Genomic DNA, 26,701 nt, shown 5'->3' with positions numbered 1-26,701 from the left:
CTTGCTTATGGACCTCTCTAGCTCTCGGTCTCTCTCTCTTCAACTTCACTTCCTTTCTAAATACTGTCCTATCCTAATAAATTAACCCTAGAGATGGTTGTGCGTGAAAATCCCAGTAGATCAGCAGTTTGTGAAATACTCAGACCAGCCTGTCTGGCACCAACAACCATGCCATGTTCAAAGTCCCTTAAATCACCTTTCTTCCCCATTCTCATGCTTGGTTTGAACTGTAGCAGATATTCTTGACAATGTCTACATGCCTAAATGCATTAAGTTGCTGCCATGTAATAGGCTGATTAGAAATTTGTGCAGTTGGACAGATGTGCCTAATAAAGTGGCCAGTTAGTGTATAGTGCCATTGTGCTCAGGGCATCCTGAGTTCAAATCCCGGCTTATGGACCTCTCTACCTCTCAGTCTCTCTCTCTCCAACTTCACTTCCTGTCTTAACACTGTCCTATCCTAATAAATGGAAGTCGCCCAAAAAACAATTAAAATTATTTAATTAGGTGAAAACTTCTATTGATTTATTCAGATTTTTCTAAATTATATGACATTAAGCAATTCCATTTTCATGTTAATTCTAGAAAGATAGAAGGGGAAATAGATGTTTGTCATCGTCAACATCACCCACCCAGCCTAAATTATACACCACCTACACCATCCAAAAATAAAGCACATTACCAATCAAATAAATATTTACTCTTTTTACACACAGACAGCCATGTGCATAAAAGATGTTATTGTGATCTTCAGGTCTCTGCCTTTCAGCTCTTGTCGAGTGTTAATGTAGTAGTAGAGCAGTGAAAAGCTCTTCAAAGAGAATGTGTAAGATGTTTGGGTGGGGCAGAGCTGATTTAAATTCTGCCCGAGTACAGAGCAGCAGACACGAGTCTCTCGCTCCAGGCACAGCTCCCCATCTTCACTTAAATGCTATTCCTCACTCAAAAACACGAGCTTCAGTACGCAAACATTCGCCTTTTCTGATGCATTCCAAACATAGATTTGATACAGATATAATAGTGATTTTTCAAATGTTTTCTGCACCAAGAAATACAATTGTGATCAAAAAAACAAAACAAAAAAAACAGCAATTTCTGAAATTTTAAGCTCACTGCTTGGTCTTATTGAAGTTATCCTTAGGAGTAAATGAGATTGAGAGAGAGTGAGAAAAGAACACTTTCAGATATCTTACGCTTGATATTAATCTGACACATGGTGGTAAATTCCTTGATTATTTGACAAAGCCTGTTCAACTAGGAACCTAACGTTCATGTTTTTTTCTGACTTTGTGCTGGTGAGGCATTCTAAAGTGATTGAAACAGCAGGTTGTCTAACAAAGGCCAAAGTGATGAACCTTTCAGCAATAGCAAGAGAAGCTGGTCATTCTAAATTTGTGATATCTAGAATATTGTATCTTTACAACACCAACTCATTCAAGACTCCCAAAAAGGCTGATCGTCCACTAAAGACAAATGTAGGAGTAGAATTATAATTATAGGCAGAATCTCAATGTTCAATCAGTTGGAACACAACAGTTGGAATTGGTCACTAGTTCAGTGCTAAACAGGATAAAGGCCGGGATGGTCTCCCAAGCCAACAGTCGGCAGTTGTACTGCGTCAGGCTCTGATTCAGCATGTAAAACCAGCTGTATATCAGATTATCAGACATATTTGATGAGTGAATTCCTCTGTGGTGAGAGAGAAGTACTTTGAGAATGGTACGCAAGTACTGGATTGTATTTGTCCAATAAGACTTAACTGACAAAATTACACTGACATAAAAATTGCATTTGCGGTTTAGCAAATGCTGCGATTTGTCTTGCATATCATGTGAGGAAATCTCCTCCAGAAGGCCAAAGGGTGCTCTCAAAATGTGAAAGGCAACAGTTCAGAATGGTCTGAGGCTAAAGCTTTCCCCACCTCCTAGCTCTTCTAATCGCTCCACTGCTGTGGATCTGACAGTGATGAGCTGTGCTGCGTGTGAAAGTTTAAGTTCTTTTAACTTCACATGGCATCTAAAAAAAACAGCGCACAGTGTTTCAAAAGGCACGAGACATGAGTGTAATGGTCACACACATCCATCAAGCACATGTTTACATTGGAAACTATAGAAAAGTAGTCCAATGGAAAAAAAAAAGGCATTCTGTGCGAACAGCCCCCTACTATTATGAAATGCCTGCGTGCTTTATTCTGTGTAAGAAGGCACATTATTTAACAGAATGACTTAGTTTAGACACTCAACTGAGGCTATACAGTGAATTTTGAGTAAAAACATCATTATATGTGGTATTTTTGCACATACTTTCAGGTTTAACACAAGCATTTACTAAGGGCCGTAGTTCACAAAAGCAAACAGCTGTCAATATCGCACAATGATTATTTGTGATTTGACTTTCACATGATGATATCAATATTTTCTGTAGTTTGGCAGAGAATTATGGCTCTTTGTAGGAAGCAATGCTACAGCTAAACACAAGTGCTGAAAATTCAGAATTGATTTCAGAGCCGGCTTTATAGAATAATAAGCATGATAATCGCATGAGACTTTTTGTTTAGCCCTAGTGTGCAGCACTAGTTCTGGATTCCAGTTGTAAACAGATATTGCCACCTCTAAGTATGAAAAGGTGCATCCTTTCAAGCATATACGTATACGTTTTCAAAGAATATACGTTCTCATTTTAGTTGGCTGTCATCTGTTTGATGCATACAAGAGCAGCTTTTTGGTCCAGACAGGATCAGACGCAGAGGATGCGAGGTAAAACTAGTTCTTGATATTGGCTTGGTGTGCACTGGGCTTGTAAATTTGATCTAGTATGGTATACCCATCAAATAAAATTTTAATAAAATTTTGAAGGTTAACTTTAAACAAAGATTAAATTACTAAATATAAACATCTGATTATTTTGATCTCCACTCTACATGCAATATTAAAACTCAGAGACATTTACTCAGCAACCTGGGCTGAAAGCTGTGAGCAGCGAATTAAAATAAACAGACTTCAATAGGATTGTACGGCATAACCCCAAACAGGAAGTCATCCAAGGTAAAAATAATCCCGAAGAATACCTAATCCCCTCAGCGATCAGAGCAGTCGGTTAAGCCAGCATAAACAAGCCTTTGTTTTCATGGTGTCTGCCTGTGGGAGCAATGAAAGTTGAGATCTTCAAAAGTTCCTCAACGCCACACCAATTATATGTCCAAAGTACCTCCTAAGAGTATAGGCCCTCATCATCAACACAGAAAGTGTATGAAACTTGAGGAAAATAGTCAGAAAATGCAGCTGTCACCTAAAAATCTCTTCATCAGCGAGGGCATCATCTACACTTTGCTGAATCTCTGCCCTCCCCTTTCTGCTGAATTCTAAGAATAGTTGCGTCTGTCTTTTCTATTCGTCTCTTCGTTGCTAAGGGAATGATGGCTAGTGAATAGCTAAAGTTATCAACCACTGAGCGCGGCTACAGTTAACATTGGAGAGGGGTAAGAAAGGTAAGTAAAAATGGCATGAGAATGCAGACGTCTCGGAGCCAAGCGGACAACCCTATTTAAGAGAGAACTCGTGTGACTTTTAAGAGTGGATAAACAAATGCATGTTAAAAAAAACAAAAACATAATTCATGCACTATCCTGCAAACGTCTGAGGCCAGTGAGATTTTTAAAAGAAGTTTCATGTTCAGATGAATTTTTATGATCCAAAATACAAAAAAACACTGCAATTTATTTTACTATATGTGCACTTACAGTGTACTTGAACATGTGAGGCAAAATAAGATGGTCAATACATGGCCAAGGTTAGGTTGAGGGTTAGTGTCTTTTAAGCTATAATTAATTATCTTAACAATTATTTACTGTAATAAATATTGTCAGTGTACTAGAATTAACAGAAAAATATTATTACAATTTAAAATTCCTGTTGTTATTGTTAATATATTTAAAAATGTAATTTACTTTCTATGATGGCCAAGCATCCAGTTTTGAGTGTCACACAATCCTTGGGAAATCATTGTACCATACAGACTTATATCTCAAGGAATAATCATAATTGTAAAAATAATTGTGCTGCTTATAATTTTCAGGAACTTTTGATAAAACTTTGATAAAACTTCTTTCTTTTAAGAAACTAGTATTGAGAATTTATTCCTGTCTGACATTAACAAAGAAACACTCAACAATGTATATAAAACAGAAATGGGAAAAGGAAGCCAATATAATATTAAACAAATGAGGAATGGTTAACTATTTGGGAAACACAGATGATCAAAATTAATTCAGATTCATGGAGGGAGATTATTTGAAAAAATGTGATAAGGTTCTTTATGACACCTAAAATAAAATACTTTTAAACTAGAGCTCAAAACAAAATGGCGAATGCTAGAGAAAATGTGGAAATGTATTGGCTGATCACTTCCACATATTTTGGGATTGTAATATTTTACACACCTATTGGCAAGAATTGAATAAAGAGATAAATGCAACAATGGGATTGCATCTGGAATGTAATTTTAAAACTACCTGAGAATTTACTCATTCAAAAATACCAAAGAATGGTACATATCTTCTTATTACACTACAAACAAATTAAAGATTAATCAGATAAAAACTAAGCACTTTTTTATTTGCTGTTTTATTATAACTACATAAACTGTTAATCGAGGAACTAATCATGTTGAAAATTATACTTACAAAAAAGTCAGGTATTGAGTTTATTGATCAATTATTTAAACCTTAAATGAAAAACAAAGTTTGCTTTTGAACAGTTAAACTTCTCTAAATATACAAAACATAAATAAAAAACAAAGAAAGTGTTGTACTCCTATTATATTCAAATTATGAAATTGTTACATAAACACAATGACAACAAGATACCAAGCAGCGGAATTTGTTGAAATATAAAAATGATAAATAATAAATAAACAACAAATTTTCAATCAGAATTAGAAATCTCAGTGAACAAATGTAATGTTATTAGCCTTCGCTGGAAACCACAACATTGACTAATTGTAATATTCTACTGCTGCTGTTGTTTGCTGATTTTAAATATGTGGTGTCACTCTATTTGCACCATTTATTTTAAGCTAATCTAAATTAGTGGCAATTAATTAATCATCACTAAGGCTTGTGAGGTGAAAGCTCAGTTTTATAAGCGGACAGGTTTCAGTTTTCTTAGAAGCCTCAAATCTAAAGTTCTCCCATGCCTTCTTCCTGCAGCCGGTGTTGTGTCAAATCCAGCTCTGTGCGTAAATACAATTTGCAAAGCGGGAACGCAAAACTGAGGAGAAACAGGAAATTAAATTTGACAACAAATGGAGGGTTCTCTACCCTTCATTGCTCGAACAACTGTGTATCTTGTCGTCACGTGAGCAGCCCAACAAATCAATATTGTGATTTGTTGACAATGAATTTCATTAGTTGTTGTGGCCATAGTTTTGAAGATGAAAAAGGAGTCTCAGGGGTTTGGAAGCGTGAGTAAATAATGGCAGTATTTGCATTTATGTGTGAACCAATCCTTTAATTTTGATGAAGAAAGTAGCTCCTACTACTTTAAATGAATTAAATTTTATTCTGTAAACACATGACAAGATTAAAAACTAAATGATTAACTGGCAACAAAAATGTACCCGCAGTAGACTTGGCTATTGGACTATCTACATCTTTGTGAAAAGCATTCACAACTTCATTCATTCACTCATCAGCTTCAACTCTGAGATGAAGAGGACAATGGCAAGCAGGTCCTGACCGCAATAGGAGGAACCTGTAGCTCATCATCACTCAGCTCATTCATGCAGGTGTAACGTCCCCTGAGTAGTGTGAAGGCCCCTTACTCAGCACTGCTGAGCCTACTAGACATGCGTGAATAACTCATGCATTATTCAGAAGGACTCAACCGACGTTGCCCAATTCATACTGACAAGCCTACAGAATTTATTACAAGCAAATTCTTCCAGGCCGGATGCTGGAACAATTCAGCACTGAGACAAAGTGATGATTCAGTAATAGTGGAGTCCTCAAAGTCTGTCAGTACAGTAAGTGAACATAATGAATTGCATTATTGTACAATCTACAGCATGTTTTACAAAGAGCTGCTTAAAGTGGCAGTTCACCTAAAAAAAACTTGCGGCAACATTTACTCCAATTCATGTTGTTCAGGAACTGTATTGTTGAACTACTGTTACATTATATTATATCGAAGTGTATGATATAACATTATATATTATATTATATTATATTATATTATATTATAAATATACTATATTATATTATATTATATTATATCATATCATAATATATTATATTATACTATATTAAATTATATTATATTATAAATATACTATACTATATTATATCATATCATAATATATTATATTATCCTATATTACATTATATTATATTATGTAAAAGTGGTAAAAGTGAACGATTTTTTATTATTATTTAATCAGATTTTTTTGATTGCCGCTGTAAATGTTAATGTGAGGTAATAGGAGTTAAACAGCAGGGCTTTTAGAGATACTACTATGGAATGAACGCTTAATGAGGAGGCTGATGCAAGACTCTGCGAGAGCCGGCAACATCCAGCAGAGGTCAACAGGGGCAGACTAGAGGAGAGGACAGAGGAGGTGAACGGTGGACACGGGACACACTGGCTAACATCAGAAGAGGATTTTGTGTCACTTGTTACCTTGACAGACCATCATCACCTTCTCCTCCTCACGCCACAAAACACAACTCAAAACATTTATTGTCTGCAGTTATGTGGTTTGAAAAAAGAAATCCTGCTCACAAAGACATTGATCAGTTAAAAAAAAGAATTTAAAATATTTCATTGCAGATATACATTACTGTTCAAAAGTTTGGGGCTGCTTCAAATGTCTTTGAAAGAAGTGTCTTAAAGACTGTACAACCCTCAACTAATTAAGTAAATAACTTACATATATGACCAAATATTACACCTAGGCAAATAAATGTCTATGTTTAAACCATTGGCAAATAAACTGTTAGATTTCACTCACTATGGCTGAGTTTGAAGCTAATAATAGGTTTGGCACAGATATGTCTTTAACCTAACGGCTTTTGAGAGTTTCTGTGTCTGTGTCTTGACAGCATAGTGAGCACACTATTTGTGTTCATATCATTACTTGCTCAGTATATTTGATTCTCAGTTAACTCTGTATCTAACCACTACACTATAACATGACTTTGTGCAAGCACCTGAATTTACCGCTGGTCGAGAGCATGGTGTTTCTCTCAAGTCTTGTTCAGAATTTTTATCCAACAAGACAACACAAGAGGGCTCATCCTTAAAGATTTGACTCTCTAAGTAAATCATAATCCTTGTTTTGGGCTTTATTGTATTAAGCATGAAGTAGGAATACTAAAGATAACTAAATGAATTGTTGATAACCTTTTTAATCGATAGATCTCATCTTTGACAGATTAAGCATGTACATTTAAAGGATTAAAATTACGGTTTGTGCTTTGACACCCACACATTCAGTCTTTTTATGGGCACTGGGCAGCTGTATGCTGTATGAGTTGGTTTGCCAGGTAAACACAAGCACAACATTATTAAGTTTTTGTTACGCAATAAAATGTCTCTCAGTCTCACCAAAGAAAAAATGTACTTACTCAACCTGACAGCTGTTACTGTGCTCATATCAAGCCCGTGCAGTGGTGCACAAATATCATTTCATTATAAATACAAATAAAGAGCAAAAGAAACTAACAAATTAGCATGCAGCTTATTTTTAACAATTGTGGTGGCTCATACTACCTTCCAAAATGTATTAAATAAAAAATAGTTTGGGGACTGCTATGCAGTTCTTATTCATCATTATTAGTAATAACTAAATAAATAAATAATTCTCTCTTTCTCTCTACAACGGTTAATAACCAACGTGTTTAACGTCTATGACTGATTATAATTGATATTTGTTTTATAGTCAATTTTCAAATTAGTTTTAGTTCAATACAATTTCAATTTAATTTAAATGTAATTCTTAATTAAAATGAAATAAATTATATTGGCTAAATATCAGCCATCCTGCTTTCTAAGATATCAATATTGGCTTAAAAAAAAAAAAAAACACATCGGTTGACCGGATTCTTGGACATCGCTGTTAAACATGTGAACACAATCAGCAATTAGGGGTGTTTAAGAACCTGCTCAACAGCACACACATGTTAGCAGGAAATTGGCAAGAATTGACAAGAAAGCAATGAAAAAAAAAAGTTGGTACTTTTTGATACCCCAGCCACTTTCAATCACTTCTAGAAGAAGTACATTATATGCACTTCTCCTATAATAGACAGTGGCTCCAATTCCTTTTTTTTTTTGACCACCACAAACATCTGTATTGAAATACTGAACTAGTTAATTCTACTTTTCTTTTGTCCTCAGGAAAACTCACTTTGAGTTTATTATGCCTCATATGAAGAAGTCTACTTTGTTAATAAACATGACCCCCCTAAACCTCACTCTTATCCTGGACGAGCCAAGTGTAACCAACCAGTCCTACTGGATTCTTTGTATGGGAGTCGGTTGCTCTAACAAGGAGGGTGAAGACCATGGGCTCTAGCATCTGTCGCTAGAGCACCTTTAGAAGTCAGAGAAGTTAGGTTGATCTGCACAACACTTGGCTAGTTGGCCTCTGTTAGAAAAATAAAAAGTATTTCTTTCAAAGATATTTCTATTCAATTTGGAATTTTTATGAGAAACTCAACCGCTATAGTACGCTTAAATATGAAAAATGCTAGGTTGTATAAATCCTGGGTTATATTTTGTATCAAATTTAAATGACACTTTAACTTAATGTTTGGTTTTTGTCTATGATTGACCAAACGTCGGGTTAAAACAACCCAGCACTTCTAGAGTGTTTTAATGCATTTAATATTTTATATGAATATACATTTTTTAATGATAGCAGTCACTCACCAAAATGCAATCCACCTTCGATTGTACAGTTTTGCTGAAAAAAAAAAAGAGAAGAGAAAGAATCAGTACGACACGGGTAACTTGAGAAACATTCATAAAGCTTATTTTATTAATAAATCAATGGCATTCAAAACATCTTTCCATCCTCTAACCCGTCCACCCTGTCCAGCATGGACCAATATATCCCCAGGAACACATGTGCTCATGCACAAAAAAAAGTATCTTGCATTAAAGTTCCATAACACTGGAGGTCTATAAATATTCCTGCCAATCAGAATGTGTTGACCATCGGGATGTTTGAGACCGGAATGAACCAGTATGGACTCTATATACAGGTATGGAAAAGGAGACAGGGTCAAATTTTCACCAGGAGTAATGTAGGCCCACAATCATTTGAACCTTCAAAAGGCACGTCAAAGGCACTGTCTATCCGCATTCAGGGTGAGATTGACAAATGACCACTTTTCTTTAACACCACAAGAAATATCATGACAGGCAACATGGTGACGGTAAACACTGAGAGATCCAAAAGCAAAGGTTGGCAAATGCACTGAACAACCGAGATTCAGACACGAGCACAGTGAACCAAACATCAACAATCTAGTTTTACTAATGAGCACAAAGATTGATCAATGCTGAAAAATCCTGGATTGTTTTAAATCCATCAAATGCTAGATCTGTAAAAAATAAAAATAAAAAATAAAAAGTTTTTTTGATAAAAGTCAATGGGTACCATTGATAAAAGTCAAAGATTGAACACAAAAAAAAATTGCAAAACAAATTGTTGATCCTGATCATATAAAAAGTATATCCCGGATCATTTTCGGTGAAGATCACATCACATATTGTGCTGTTTGATAAGGCCACAAACTCATTTAAAGTGTCCAAAATTAAATGGAATCTAAGTAAAAGGAAATTTGTACAGCATGAGCTGTCATTAACCTGCTGCGCAAGTATCAAAATCTGCTCCACAATTTCACAGATTACCTCCATTTTCCAAACTGTAAACACGTCGACTGTGAGTGACATCACTACCCAATAAAACCACGGCCAATAAAATAGCCCCTCCCCTGTCATTTGATTGACAGGTTTCAGTCTAGACATCGGAAATTCAAATGCAAAGGGATTTGCGATTCCATTAGTTTTGGAAGGTTACATGCACAACGTGGAGAAAAAGAAAAAGCAAATGAAGCAATTAATATTGCCATTTAGATATGTCAGGCCCGTAGCTCATAAGGGGGATGCATAGGAAATGCATTTGCAAATGGACTTTGCTTTTTCATTTTAAATGTGGCAGTCAATGTGCATTCGCGAAAGTGGAAATGCAAACAGTAATGAGGGATTTGCAATTGCATTTGAAAATTGTCCGGGATATACTTCCAAATGATCACACAATGAGATCTTTTAAAAGAAAAACATTTGGACTGTGCAAGAATCTGAAAATTACCATTTTTGCCAATGCTTATTTGTCAAAAACCACCAAGGACTAAATATTTAACTAAAACCACATTACTAATGCGTTATGAAAAATTTACTTTTTTAATGCCTTAATTTTTTTTAATATGTACTTGGATTCAAAAGTAAATAAATTCACAAGAAAATTAACTACAACTTATGAATAATCCCTTTAATGTTTTATAAAAAGATAATTAATAATAAAAAAGAAACTTTATTTAAAAATGAATTGTACTCAGTGACCATATCATTTTTAACAAAAACTATTACAAAAACATTATGAAATGTTAACTTTAATATAAAACTATTTAAGTATTCAACCATTAAATAAGCCAAATGTAAAAGTTATAGAGTTTCAGCATTTCCCACTTTGTGAGTGTTTAGTTGAAAGCTACATCTATAGCCCATCAGTGGACGGATCTGATAGACTTGGCTTTAGAAGTCTCAGTGTATCGGTGTAATTGCTCAGTGAAGTGTGCCAAGCAATGGTTTCCTGAGCTAATCACAGTCATTTCTGTTGGGCACATGAACACAAAGGCCAATTAGCGTAACAGCACTCTAATGTTAGTAGCATTTTTTTTTAAATTACAGTCCAGATTGGTACCGAAGTCTGCACTTGTGACAACTCTATTGCCAAGACATAAAACCAAGCACATGACCACTGATTTTAAAATGTGGCTTCAACACAGCAACCCAGATCTCTTTGGCACTGGCCCAGAGTCATCAGGCCATCCTTACTGCTGAGCCCTGATCTGCCAATCACCTAAGATACATTGAATACAATAGCTTTTAATTATAGGATATCCAATCAGGCATTGTATTGCTCCAACATTCTGACTTCTTAATCCAATATAAAAGCATTCAAGCTTGCCACAGTCTTAAGCCAAATAACGTGTGTTCTTAGACAGTCAGTCATAAGACTGTCCCTATGACCCTCCCGAGAGGTCAGAGAACTAATGAACTGTTACTAGGCGAGTTTCTGTTTGCCCCCAAGCGGCTTCAGGCCAGGTAACCCTCATTAAACTGTATCTAGGTAGTCTTGAAGCAGGTTAACGTTTGTACCCCTGTTGTCAAGGCAGGCAGTAAAAACAGGATTTGCCCTTAATGTCACTTCATGTTGTTATTAGGCTGTTTCAAGCAGACGCCTGACTTGCTTAATGAGCTTTCATCAACAGCAAAGTTTAACTCTATTAGTCCGATGTTCACCTGATACACAGATAAAGATTCCTAATTTAGAGAGCAGTACGTCTGTGCATTGCACCACTATACGTCATACATGGTGTGAAAGTGGCTCAGAAATGTTTGCGTGGTGGATGGTAAGCCTAGACATAAGGGTGTTAGCAAAATCTCATGTGCAATGCATGAATAAGTTGGATTGTGTTATGCAACAGACCAGCCCATTCATATGAAGGTAGTAGTGTAAGCGGACTGCAAAACATACTACTGGTGTCTATTATAGTGTGCAATAGGTTTGCTGCAGCACTAGCTTCTTATTGGGTCAGGTTTAATGAAGTATTTATCTTTTGTTTTAATTTTGTTGTGTAGCTAAAGATCACTGATTAATCAGAAATCTTGAAACGAGTGATTTCTCATGTAACACTTATCATTTTTAGAGCTTAAATAACCTAACATTACTCTTTTAAACTAGCAGTAATCTAACTCATTTCCTAATTATTGACCAGAGACTAAACATGAACAACATGCTTGTGTTGTCTCCTTTTCCACCATTATCAAGTTCCAAAAAAATTCTGGAATCTGGATGTAGCATTACCGTACGTTCACACCAAAAGCGGCGAGAGCGTCAAAGTAGCCGGAAGGCATTCATTTTCTATGAGAGACGGTGGCGATAAGCAGCGAGCAGCAGCGGGGCGCGTCTTCGCTGGTGTAGGCGTTGAGGAGAGTTGAAATCAAGTCAACTGTATGGTAATGAGCTATGATGCGGTTCGGCGGAAAGCAATCAGAATGAAGACGTTCACCGCTTGATAGGAGTTCAGAGAACACAGACCTGTGAACTTTAGTTCCGACCACAGTTGTTCCCAAGGGTTTGATGATTGCGGTCGCCAGATTTCCAATTATTTACAATGTTTTCTTTCAGGAACATGCATTAAAATATTTATTGGCGAGTTACTGATGTGCATTAATGTTATATATATTTATCCTAAAAAAGAATCTCATGCGACATGACAGTACAAAACAGTATAGCTGCTTCAGGATATTTGATACATATGGACACTGGATATTGGATAAAAAGAGCAAAGAAACAATACACGCAATTTGATCATCCATTGTTATATAAATTTGATAAGAAGTGCGCAACATTTTCACGCTAGAAACATTAATGCAGGTTTTATGCAGGAATTCAAATGATATGCTGCAACGGCTTCTTTAAATATGAGATCAATGTAGCGAGTTTTGACACTCTCGCTGCCGGAGCTGAAGGCAGACAGCATTGTCGCCAGGGCGGCCAGAGCAACCTTGGACGCTCTCGCCGCTTTCGGTGTGAACGTATGGTTAGGATGTGGTCATTGGGATTGGTCTGCCTCCTAAACTCCATCCACAAAAAAAAAAAAAAAAAAAAAAATTGCTAAAATGTCTACCAGCTTAAAAAGGGCCAATTAGTTGTGATGTCTATAGACTTTTTAGAGAATATCATTGAACCATTATAGAGTAACCAAGAATATATTTAAAATGCTCTAAAAATTATTTTGGGGAGAGTATTCTCTACGATATGATAACCTGAGGGTTGTAAATCAAGCTAAAACAGTTTAGGATTTTGAATGAGAAGAGTAAGATAATTGGTAAAACAATATTTCAGGGGCCTTATGTACGAAGACTTGCGTGGAAATCATACTAAAACATTGCGTACGCACAAAGCTGTAAATATGCGTACGCAGAAAAAAATACGCAGAATCCCACGCATATTCTTTTGTACATCAGAACGTGAAACAAAGCGCAACATGCACAAGCACAAAACCCCTGCCTGCCTCCTCCCCCGTATGAATATACTAATGACTCTGCTTTGGCAAAACCCAACGAAAAAGCAATGGCAAAAGCAAGCGAAAAAAGAAACTTTGAACAGAATGTGAATTGGAGGTGCTGCTTTCAGAGGTAGACCTGAGGAAAACGGTGTTATTTGCAAGTTTGTCCTCCGGAATTAACAACAAAAGAAAAAAATAGAGTGGGGAGAGTTTAGCTGATGCGGTCAACACAGTAGGGTCTGAACATCGCACTGTGGAGTTAAAAGAGAAATAGTGTGATTTATATGTGTAAAATATTGTAGTACCCTTAACAGTCTCAGTGGCGTAGCTTGTAAAACGCATGAAAACATGTTTTGACACGTTCGAGCATGAACTCGGTTCGAATCCAGCGTCTGATGAACTCTTTCTTCTTTTTTCCCCGCTACATATCAGATTTTGCCTACTATTTATCACGAGGAAGACAAGTAGAAATCATTAATAAGTCTGTGCATCTTATTTTATTTGCACATTTATTGAATGGAAACGTTTCTGATTCACGTATGCCAGTTCATCGTCAGATGGTGCCTTAATAGCAATGTGTGTGCAGTAGATTGCTCCGATTACTTTGGGCAAACCGGCGACTGCTGCAAATTGCGCTTTAATGTTTGCATGGTCAACTGTATGGTACGGAAACCTTATATACTAGACATGCGGATGAACCCGTCTCATACAGCTGAGAAGACACTTTGTAGAGTGCAATTTAACACAACTGCCTCTAAGAGTCGCCAATGGAAATAAAACAGACACGCACAAAAAATGTGCGTATGCCAGCCATAAAGCTGGCGTGGAGCTGCGCACATTCCCACGTTCAGTTCATCGTTAGTAAATCCAAACGTGAGCGATTCTGAGCGTGAAACCTGGCGTACGCAAAGTTTTTGTGCGTACGCAGCGTTGATACATGAGGCCCCAGATCTTTACTGATCTAAAGTTAAGCAAAAGGCTTTAAAATATAGTTGAGGATGTTTCTCACCGCCTTCAAAATAGTCGCTTTTCCACTTTTAGGTCAGAACAAGTCAGAGCTTCCATCAGGTCTACTGAGGCCAATATGTCCAGAGCTTGAACTTGAGCATTTTCCAATGTAAGACCAATAGTTTGCTGTGCAGCATGAAAACCACATCCTATGTACATATGTACACACCCCATATCAATTGTCATGCAACCCTCCCAGTTCAGCAGGAAGTCAATTCAGAATCCACAAGTAAAGCACCATCACACCATCATGAAATGATCAAGGTGCAGACAACTAAAACAAGCAATTGTAAATAAAATAGCATTAAGTACCGTTATCACAGTAACGGTCACTCACCAAGAAGGGGTCTGATAATCTAAAAATCCATGTTATTTTGTAAATGTTTGTGTCAATGTAACAAAATTATATTTGGCTTCTTTGCGTTGCTTTTTGGCTTGAATTTATTCAACAAATCAGCACTGATTTGTTGCTGATCAACCAGTCAGAACACTCTCTTCAGCTGACACTGATTCTACATGCTGAATTGGGTATCAAGCTCTGATGTTAACCCGACAAGAGGTGACGTGTGGAGTAAAGCTACACGATTCTGGCTAAAATGAGAATAGCGATTTTTTAGCCTAAAATAAAGATCACGATTTTCTCACGATTCTGTAGATGTAAAATAAAGCTTAATATGAGATTTTCTAAAACATATGGTAAAACGACATTAATATTATGTGTAGGTCTACTGGTTTCTATAAATATTTCTATTCTACTTATAATAATTCTGATGTTGAATTATGTTTGAGATATAGGCCTATGCTTGCAATCTGTTATTAGACCATTTAATTCACTGGTAAAATCAACATTATATACGCTAGAGTAGTTATACTGACACTGTAAACATTTATTTTTATGCACAGCTATGTGTTCGCTATGAAAGAAAAAACATATAAAATGCTTGTCGCCAAGTCTAAAATGCGATATGATTATTTAAATAATGTGCACTCTTTCGGTTTCATTTTCACTGCTAAGTGCTGTTCATACTTTGCACGATCACTATGTGCCACAAACTGAATATTATTTACAACTTTATTACCTATTATTCACAGGATGTGCAGGTTCTGTTCACTAAAGTAGACGCGCACACGTCTATAGAGCGCGGCCCCGAATACAGCATTATATGAAGACAAAAATGAAATTTTTAGGTGAATTATATCTTATAAATACAGTATGTGACTCTTTTAACATCATTTGGAGGTGTCCATGTGGTGACAATGAAAAGACTCGTGCAGCCGCCTTTGCTTCTCTCCTGAACTTGAAAATATGATTGGCAGAATCGTAGAAATGCTGGATTAAAATCGTTTAAGGGGTCGAATCGAGATTAATCGAGATAATTGTGCAGCTCTAGTATGGAGCACAACAAAATCGTGCTGCTATGTCTGACAGGTGGATGGCTGGACCAATCACTTACCTGTCAATGGAAACGGGGCTTTCCTTTGACAATTGATCTGCGTTTACGTCATTGTTTGTGTTCATTTTTAGGTTTTTTGATTTGTTCTATACAATATTTAACAGCAAACTTTGAAAGCCGAGATACTGGGATTTTATGGGATACACTTAATATAAAGAAAAAAATTTTGAGAGAAGTTGAGAAAAGCAATGTTCATTTCTACTTAAAGTCAACTTTAATAGTAATAGAAATAACTTTACTCAATGACCTGGACTATGAAACTTTGAGAGATTATTTTTGAATGTCTTTTCAGTGAAATTAGCTAAAAAAATGTAGATTTTTTTTTATTGTCTTTTTTTTTACATTATGGGGCTGTCTATTAAAATAGAACTAGACCTTTGAATCATTTCGCCAGATTGGGTCACAATTTGATGTAAACTAGCTTAAGAGTAGAAGCTTTAAAAAAATCATCCCATTACTCAACAGACAAACATCTTTATTACATATTAAACATCACTGGCAGGAAAAATGACATGATTGTTAGCAGTGTTGGGGAAAGTCACTTTTGAAAGTAATGCCTTACAATATTGAGTTACTCCCTTACTAAGTGCGCTACTTATATGACTTTTGCATTACTTTTCATTACCTGGCTGAGGTTTGATCTCTTTCAGAACTTGCAGGTGTTTTTTTCACCTTTTTTTTATAGAGAAGCTCTGTATTTAACAACATACAGAGTGTTTGCTACTTTTGTATGTTTTTTTGTAATTAGTTAAGTAAATTCACTGTCTATTGAGATAAAGATTGAAATAAAGCTCAAGAGTACCAACATGAAATCATTTATTAAGGCAAAAACAGATTTTAAACCTTTAAAATGTTTGACAACCAAATGAATAGTAGAACGATAAAAATCTTTGATCTTTATACTCTGAATACATTTTCTCACGTGGCCTCAACAAATGTGTTAATAATTTCCCAAAGGAGGAAAAAATCGTACTATATTACAAAACATAGTCGCATCAGTAGCTGAACCTCCTCAGGAATACAAGCATTTTTTTTTTTTGCCGAAATAATCGACTGATGTCAATCATTTGCTGTTAATCTGGTGGGGTGTGAGTGTAGTGCTTCGCATCCAGTGTTTTTTTTTTTTTTCCCCATGTCTTGTTTCTTCCAGCTGTCAAGAGTTTTACTTACACATAATCTACACTTAACAACAATCTACTACTTTTCTTCAATGAGTTCAAAATAACAAGAATCCATCGCAAAAATGTCTCTGGCCTGCCGTTCTGACTGTCTGTAGTGATGACAGGCGATTTGTGAATGAAGCATTTATTTTAACCGGATCTTCTAAGTGAACTGGTTGAATGAGTTTATTAAATTGAACAGAGTTGTTGTGAAACGGTTTGCGTTCTCAGTAGGCACTAACATACCGGATACCCCCACTGACTTGAAATAAACCATTATCTTGAGTTATTCAGTTACTAAGACAGTACACCAACTCATCTGCTGTGAAAAAAAAGACCCAATAATGATGAGTATCAGCTGACTGTTCCCTTGCAGCACACTCTCTCATTGAGTGCGTGATTCAACCTGACTAAGGTAATTTTTATTTCGCAATATGTTTTTTAAAGTCAATAAAGAAAGATAATAAGTAACTTATGTTTCCTTTTTTAAGTAACTCAAATAATATAACTTATTTTTAAAAGTAATGAGTAACTTTAAATGTTACTTTGGAAAAGTAATATTATTATGTAACGCATGATACTAATAACGCATTATCCCCAACACTGCTTGTTAGTGAATTTAAATGTCACGCATGTGATCTGATGTCACTAATGTGATCACCAGTCACTGATGTGATTTTTGGAGTGCTGTGCCCATGTCTTTGAGCTTAAGTTTCACATCCAAAAGGGAGCTGTGGGGAGTGACACTTCACTGTAACACGGATTAACTCCCACTTACATCTCATACAATCATCAATCCATATTACTTATGAACTACAGTTTGACACAACCCTATAAATCAAATATGCTATAGTCAATACCTCATTAACCTTTTTTATTACAAAAAACGCAAAAAAAATAATTCTTTAAAAGTAACTCTGGTTTGTTTTTCCTATAAACAGTGGCCTGAATTAAGCCACAGACTTTTATCCCATCGGCCAGTGCCCCTCCCCCTAAGATCCCCTCCTCCAGCTGGCTGCATGTGCTCAGATCATAACAGGACGTAAACAACCGCCTGAGAGAGAGAGAGAGAGAGAGACAGAGGTGAGAGGTCACTGTGTCACTGGTTGGAAGGGATAGCTCCGACATCTCTATCATCTGCTCTCTATAGAGGCATCCCGTGAAGAGGGCAAAGGCCTGTGATCTCCTAGGCTAATTCTACTTGAGCAGAGTGCTGAGCAAGAGCAGCCAGACATCACAACACAGACTATAACACTACTGCTAGTCAGCATGACCTACATGTGTGATATTTGTGTGTCAGTGTGTATGAGAGGGAGAGAGAGAGAGAGAGAGAGAGAGAGAGAGATTGTGATCTCTCTCTCTCCCTCACACACACACATACACACACTGAAATCTCCACTGAACCTGCTGAACTCAGCTACTACTAAACCTCATGTCTGCATAAACATCAGCATTTCCATTCCCTGTCAATCATTCTTCATTAATTAGCCATTCAAACTGCGTGCTTTTTTGAGTAGCTATGTTCCATCTAAAAATGAACTTTATATGCAAAACTGAAATATCGCGTAAAAGATGAAGACAAAACAAAATCATAATTTCCTGATTATCTGGCGCCAAATATCAACAGTAAAAACAGAATTTGCTGCAGTAGGGGAATCAGCATGAATCGTTATTTAATAAATGTAAGTAAGGAAACAATATTTTTTTTGAAAGATTTATGATATTTTGTAGCAGCAAACATGTCAGGGTAAATAATTAAAATGAATCATTGAAACACTTATCGTCCCATGCCTACTTTTAACGCTCAGAAATTTCATGAAAAGGTCAACGTGCTGCAGGTATTAGGAGGATTGAAGGTGCAGCTGACGTGCAGTGAGGGGTTTGCATCTTTAAAAAACTACAACGGTTTGCGCTCATTGAAAAGTAGGAATGATTCATAAATCCACATGAAACAGTCCCTTAAAAGAGACATCGGGTCTTCAGCTTTGCGCTAAGGCACGCTTTGCACTCACACTACGAGCGTACCGCGCCAAAGCTCAACCGAACCACGCTTTAGCACCCCTCTTTCAACCAGGCTAGGACCGGCCAACTAAACTGCGCCTGGGCCTGATTCAGAGCACTCACACTTGTCAAGCGAAACTGAGAAACGTCCTTCTGTGGAATGTTTCAAAGTAAAAGTATAGTAGTCGAGGAAAAGTTGAAAGAAAAAGAAAAACTACTTGCACTACTTTAAAAATACTTACTGTACTGTACTGTATTATTAGTTCATTACACCATGCCAAGACTTCATGTTATTTGTGTATTTTACTTTCATTTTCTGACGTTTCCATGATACTATGTTCCATATTAGGTTGGTTGTTAGTTGGCAGAGGCTGCTAGCATACTACACAAGGGCCTGTTTAACTTACTGATGGATATTGTAATGCAAATTATTCTTTACTTCAAGCTGGTAATCCAAATTAGTTCAGCTAAATCACAGGTAAATTACACTTCAGATTGCTAACCTGATCTTACTATGAGCACTGCAGCAAGAAACTTAGAGTACAACATTAAAAAATCTGCCAAAAACTAACCTTTCGGCCGTGTAAATCTGCAGAGAAATGCAGACAGGATACAAAACTGAAATTGCTGAAGATGTCTTTGGAGGAGTGTGCAGCTTATAATAGCATACTAAAAATTATGGGGATTAACTAGTCACATGCAAGGGTGTTACGTAATTTAATTACAAAATAAAAGTAACAGTAACTTGTTGCAGATACTGAAAAAAAAGGTGTAATTAAATTACAATTACTTATGAAAAAGTTAAAGATTACAAACAGTTAAGTTTTTTTAGTTAAGTAGTGCAGTAACGTCCACACAAACAACATTTAATGACCGCGGATCAATAAGTGACGCCGCCGACATTCACGAAGTTGTGAAGCCGGTGTCTGGCCGATGAAAATAAATTAATATTATGGCGAGAATGTCGATTTCTTCTACTACCTGTTTTTTGGTGGTCAACAACAAACTTTTTGGTGTGTTACTGCCATCTCTCACTCTGGTCAGTGACGTCGCCAACTAATTAGGCTAACATGAGAAATTTGCCTGATGGAAAGATGACTGAGGAAAAAGAGGTTTATACATATATATATATATATATATATATATATATATATATATATATATATATATATATATATATATACACACACACACACACACACACACACACACACACACACACACACACACACACACACACACACACACACACACACACACACACATACATACATATATACATATATATATATATATATATATATATATATATATATATATATATATATATATATATATATATATATATAAATATATATATATATAGTTTACTGTGGCTAAAATATACTATGGTAATTACTATTAGTTCAGATTAGTTCATGATAGTTATTGAGGATACTACATTATGTAATTTATTAATTAGAAATGTAAATATATATACAATATAATGCTGATTCCTAAATATTTCCCTTTACAATAAATTATATCATACTATACTATTATATACTGTTACTTTACTAAACTATAATTTGGTTCTGTTTGGTACGGCATATTATTTATAGTAAATAATTAAAATGCCTCATATGTTTCATTGACAGTTTGATTGATCACTAAGCTGTGATTGACTTAAGTTGCTTCGATTTAAAAATAAAATCGCAAAAATAGCTTAGATTTATCTTTTATTGGTAATGCCACAAAAATCATCCTGCACAACTAGTTAACATTTAGATTGTGTAAAACAGTAAACAAATTTTTGTTATAAGGTCTGGTTTTGTGGTGGCTGTTCTTTAAAATTAAATTAATAAAAACCTAATTTAAGTGAAGAAAGCTTTTGAAATTCAAACAGTAAACAGCACTACTGTTATGTCACACCTGCTTGGTATAACTGCTGAAAATATCCATTAGAAATATAAAAATATTCATAAAGTAATCAGATAAAATCAGTTACTTTACTTTTATAAAGTATTCGAAAAGGTAGACTAGTTATTACATTTTAAATAGGGTAATTTGTAATCTGTAATCCATTACAATTTTAAAGTAACCTCCCCAACACTGCACACTACAGCCAGCGTTCACTTGACACAGAAGTATAAATTGGCCTCAAGTGAAAGGTTTCCTTCCAGCTGCTTCTCTGACAGGAACTGTCTGGCTTCCCTGACTGCTGTGGGCAGAGAGGTGATATAAGGTCTCATACACACAGCTGCTAAATCACTGATATCTACAAGAGGAAAGATATAGAAGATAGATTACGCATTGATATCCATAATGTCATATGAGTCAACACAGGCCCTGTTTTCACTTAGCATTCAGATGTTTTGGCAATTTAATCACAAAAAGGACAATTAGAAATATAAGTGTAAATATAGCTGTAAAGAAGGTCTAAAACATTTTGAGCTTGTCCACTATGGAGGATATCATATTTTAATATTGTATTTTATAATCACAAGTAAAAAGAAACTGAAAGGTTGGGTTTTTGGGTTGAACTTCTAATTTTAAGCCACTTAAAGTTCCCACAAGAGAAATCACTGACATCTTCATTGTAAGTTTTACCCATTGGTGACACTTTAACTTAAATTTGTTATATAACGATAGTAAGATAGCACAACTAAGCAGTCTTAGTCTGTGATGATAACTCCTTATCAAAAGCAACACAAGTCAGAAGAGTGGGAATAAGGCACAGGAGACCAAGTGACTAACCCAATGCTCAGTCATTGTTCCAACAACTTAGTGTAAAGGGACTTGTGCTATCTATCACATAGCAGTCTGTAGGCAATGAGCATGGTAACAGATGACATCAAATCTAGCGGGATTCCACAAATAAACTAAACAGAATGCCACTTTTCGCCTACACAATGATTCAATTCTGTCAAATTTGTATAATGAAAAGCTAATTCAACTTTAATACTTTAGAAAATTAAGCATTTAAGGCTTTTAATTACAATTAAATGGCCTTAAAGAGATGGGTCTTCATCTACCACTGGTGTGTAACCTCAACCTGGATAACGCAATGGCAGACATATTGTGCCAGACCACACACCAGCTGATTGGTGAAGAGGAGACAAAGTGATGAAACCAATTATGATATGGGGAATTTTGCCAGGAAGAAGAAAGACGGCGCTCACTGAACAATACTGAGTCCCCCATAAATATGGTGGGGTGTTAGGACCTGGCCAGAGCGCAGGGTGAGCACCCCCTGCTGGTCTTAATAACACTACCTCCTGCAGCAACCTAGCTTTCCCATGTGGTCTCCCATCCAGCTACTGACAGGGTGCAGGCCTGCTTAGCTTCAGCGACCATGTAAGAGTTGCAGAGAGCTAACTGCCGGCAAACTATGGCTTGAATTTTTCTAAATGGGTCAGCTTTTTATATTTTTTGGACATTTGTTACAATTTAAAATAAAAAGAAATTATATCATAATACATTTTTAAATGTAATTTACTATTTACCTAATGTGTTGCGAAATATATTTTATGAAACAGATTTCTTTGTTGAATGAAAATGTTGAAAAACTCTGATTGTGTTAGCAAATGTGAACAAGGCATCCAATGAAACTGCATTTTCCATTAAGCTGTTCTGGTCTTTCATTTGTGTGAAAGTGTAAAATGTCATGCAAAGTCCAACATCACACCTTCTAAGTAATTCACAGAAAGCAAATGCCATAACACAGAACACTAGTTTGCTGATCGTGTTCTCAAACAGGAAAAAGGTAAACCCTCAAAAGGAATAGAGACAATTTTGCAGGCCTAATAGAAAGTTTAAGCAGCAAAACCACAAACACGAATCCTTCCATTGTTCAAGCATCAGACTAAATGTAAGCTAAACCAAAACAGAATTGTCTAACAGCGCCAAAGCTGCAGTTGTGAGCAGCTTGGTAAAAACAGCTGGGCTTTTTGCCAGCGGTGCAATGGCTCATTTTCATTTCTCTTTGAAGGTGATTTCCACCATTGTGTTTGGAACTCTTTCCCTCCTCCCAATTGAATCCTATTTCCCTTCATATGTATATGAACAAATATTCACGCATGCTGATTTTTACACCCATGTAAAAATAATATGACCAAACTCACCTTTGTGAGGCAATACGATGAACATAAAGCCTGTTAGTCTAAAAAAAAAAATCACCTGACAAATTTGGCATTAACCAAAAGACAACATTTCTGAAATTAGTCTAAAGATCTATAATCACAATATTGCACCAAAAGCACAGCTGATTTTGAACATAAAACATGCATTCCTAAAATTATTACCCGACAGCATCTCTGAAATTAGCCCAAAGATATAAATCAACTGCATGGTCAATCAAAAGTATGAATCTTTCTAAAACTACCCCCTCTGCTGGTCTGTCCGCAAACCTAAATTATTTTTACCTACAAGGTGAGATTCTAGTAATTTGTCTCCTACCAACATAATTTCAGCATAGGGCCTAGGCACAATATATGCTTTAATGATTTTCATCACTTATGCATAAAGTACAGGATGTCAGTGACAAAGTAGTTACTATTGGCAAATCGCAATCTTTTTTCCACTAGGCTCTCCAACACCATTGCCAAATGCCCTGATCTTTTCCACAGAGACCGTAGCATGTGCCAACCAGCATGCCAAATGCAGATCAGGGGTATCAGCTATCACATCGACAGGCCTAACCTTTAGAGCTCTGCTCAGAGAGAAGGGCAAGCAACACCCGCTGAGACAGTACAATCATCATATGCTCAATCCATTCACTAGTGCTTAATGAACAGCACAATCTGAGTGTAATTGACGCACATCTTCAGGCTCGCATTTTCAGAGAGATGTGCGGTAACTTTAATCAGTAATAACAAAGACAACACCTAAAAGAGCTGCGATGATGATGTTTTGATTACACCCACACACACAAAAAAATCTGACCTAAAAAAGAAATTAGTAAGGATTTTTTTTTCTTGGCTGTAAACAATCTGTCCTGGATTTAAATAAATATTGTTAAGTATTAAATGAGTGTATTTTTTGGCTATTAGGCAATAGATTAGAAAAGTATCCATATATTAAATAAATTTTCATTTATTATCTCTTAAAAATTCTACTCTGATTGATAACAGTCAAGTCCACCATATGCAACTAAATCCAGAATTATATATATATATATATATATATATATATATATATATATATATATATATATATATATATAAAATTCAAAATAACAATGAATAATTATCATACTTATTTTAGATCATGTCACACAACATTGCAGACCTGCATAAAAATAATAACATTGAAAATTGTTGTTTTAAAATTTGATTATATTTAACAATTATTCAGATTATCTAAACTCTAGTGTACTTTGTAAACAATTATATTTGTGATAAAAGTTCTCACTGGAAATAATATTTTGTTTACTGATATCTGAATTCATCAAAATGCAGAAAATGTGAAATTCTTGACAAAAATATCCAATTAATACCGAAAGCTAACTCCTGATATCATCAGAAAATCAGCAGCAGAAACCAAGATTGCAACATTTATAAACAGTCACTCTCTCACACACACACACACATAATGCACGTGCTACCAAACATATCTATGTCCCAGGACGTAGAGTAGGCGTATAGCCTCTGCTGCAGATGCATGTCGTTGAAAGCATGTCTCAACATGCAAAAACAAGGGTGGTGGAGAAGAGGGGGATGGACGCTGCAAAATAATCGTGTCAGCGTTTTTTTTTTTATTTTCGCTGCCACAAGCAATGTCCACTTACAATAATCAATTCCAGGTAAAACCACTGACCTAAGACAATACTGGGTTGAATGACTGTGCGCGCAGACGTTATATATTGTCCTTACAATAAATACTAAGTAAAAACAACAACATGCAGAACGCATGCGCTGCAGCGCTATAAACATCATGAGCCCCATGGCTGCATGCTCCACGATGTCTTCAACTAAGCGCTTACCCGGTGAATGAATGGAAATAAATCTTAGATAACCACAACACAAACTAAAAGATCAAGAGAAGCAGAATATCATATATCCGTGGGATGCAGTAATGTCTGCGAGGAAAGCGTGACTATGGGCACGCTGGCCGTTTAAATGCGCGCGTCTGCTGCTGCTGCACGCGAGTTGTTTACCATCGCAGCGCGCCCACAGAATCTGTGGAGAGCGCGTGGTCGCGGGTAACCTGTCGCCCAATCCAAGACCCATGCTTTCCACTGTCTTTACAATGTCAAACGCAGCTTTTTACAGATAAATAACGCGTATACTTTACATGACAACCATAGACAGGTAGACCACCTCGTGTTTTAATAATCTGCTCAGACAGACCAAAACCTCCGTGTCCAAAACAAACAACTTTGATTAAGTTAACTTGTCGCATTCACTATGAGGATAGAACTGGTCTGGTTAGTTGAATACACGTACAGTGCTGTATCCATGAGCCACTATCAACTGGAAACGAGGGACCGTCTGGAATAGAGCTAATTAGGATGGAGAGCCTTCGCCTCCATTAACCCTCACATATCCAGCAGCAGCAGCACCCACATAAAACGGGCAACATTTCGGACAGCGCTTACCAGATAGAGTTCTTTATCTTCAGCTGCAGAGCACTCGCCTCGGGCCCTTGCAATCCCTGAACCGCGGACGGTAAAGGTCCAGCTCCGGGTCCCGACTGCTGCTGGTCATCTGCCATCACGATGCGACTCTGCTGAGACGAGGATGGGGATCTAACAAGTAGGCCTTAACCTGAACCTGGAGAATGCAGCTTTCCTCCGTAAATAGCACATCACGATCACCGCCTGTTGACATCAGGGACTGTTCGGATTCGGCTCTGCCAGATCACGTTGGTCATTCATGGTTTGGGGTTGCAGGTGAGCTCCTCAGAATCCCTGTGGGTGCACCAGGAGCATGGAGACACTTCGAGCTGCAGCAGGTTGAGAGTCACACACACTACCTACCTACAGCTCGCCTGCCGACCACTGCTGCTGCTGAGAGCGCGCATGCGCACTGCGCCGACAGCGGAAACCCACACGAGGGAGCTGCAGGGAGGCAGCACTTGAGTTCATCTGGTTCAGAGGAATAATCGCTCTTTCTCTGAAGCATTACTGGCTGTGCGTAAAGATTGATAATAGATATCTCGTTGTTTTACTAGCCTCCCATCGCATTCAGTTGTTTGTCTTTTTATCGTTTTTTCGTATTTCATCTCGGAGATTGTGCTAGAATTTCCCCTGTCATGTGCTGCAAATAATAAGGCTAAAAAGTTACAAATGATCTCAAACATACATTAGATATGAATTATCTAGTTTATTTAACACAAATAAAATAGGCATTAAACAGTATTATTTTTAAATGGATAAAGAAAAGTGTGTACAAAATTATAATTTTTCTCATTGAACTGTAAAGTGTCTTTAAACTATAAATGCCCTATAAATGGAAAGTTTTTTTCCCCCGAGGAAATATTTCGCATGTTGATTTTTTTTCCTGGTTTAATTTTTTTTTTACATTAATGAATAACAAACACTAACATTACTGACCGACTGTATTAAATATTATGCAGTAAACCAGTGATATAGGCTAGTGTTCTTAATTATATAAATTATAAATTGAGCACAATATTATTACTTCTAATATTGCTTATTTTTAATGCATGTGCTCGTGTATTTATTGTCGCTTATTGTATTTGTATGTATTACAGTTGCCGTAAAATATTGTTTTGGG

The 26,701-nt window shown here is 36.4% G+C and overlaps 1 protein-coding gene across 2 annotated transcripts in view; it reads right to left on the bottom strand.

Moving 5' to 3' along the window:
* rfx7a (regulatory factor X7a) overlaps positions 1–26,015 on the bottom strand; it is a 35,465-nt gene extending 9,450 nt beyond the window's left edge. Inside the window, exons 1-3 of one of the 2 annotated variants that reach the window (XM_073908710.1) lie at positions 25,942–26,015; positions 25,561–25,872; positions 8,928–8,961 (exon numbers count right to left, since the gene is read on the bottom strand). In XM_073908710.1, coding sequence (XP_073764811.1) covers positions 8,928–8,961; positions 25,561–25,676 — 150 coding nt within the window. In that variant the 5' untranslated portion in view covers positions 25,677–25,872; positions 25,942–26,015. The other variant, XM_683773.11, reaches the window with a different exon arrangement.
* Between the last annotated feature and the right edge of the window lie 686 nt (positions 26,016–26,701).

The sequence above is a fragment of the Danio rerio genome, chromosome 7 (genome assembly GCF_049306965.1).
Source record: "Danio rerio strain Tuebingen ecotype United States chromosome 7, GRCz12tu, whole genome shotgun sequence".
NCBI classification, from domain to species: Eukaryota; Metazoa; Chordata; class Actinopteri; order Cypriniformes; family Danionidae; genus Danio; species Danio rerio.
Note: the sequence above shows the minus strand (reverse complement) of the source record. Positions and strands in the feature narration are given on the sequence as shown.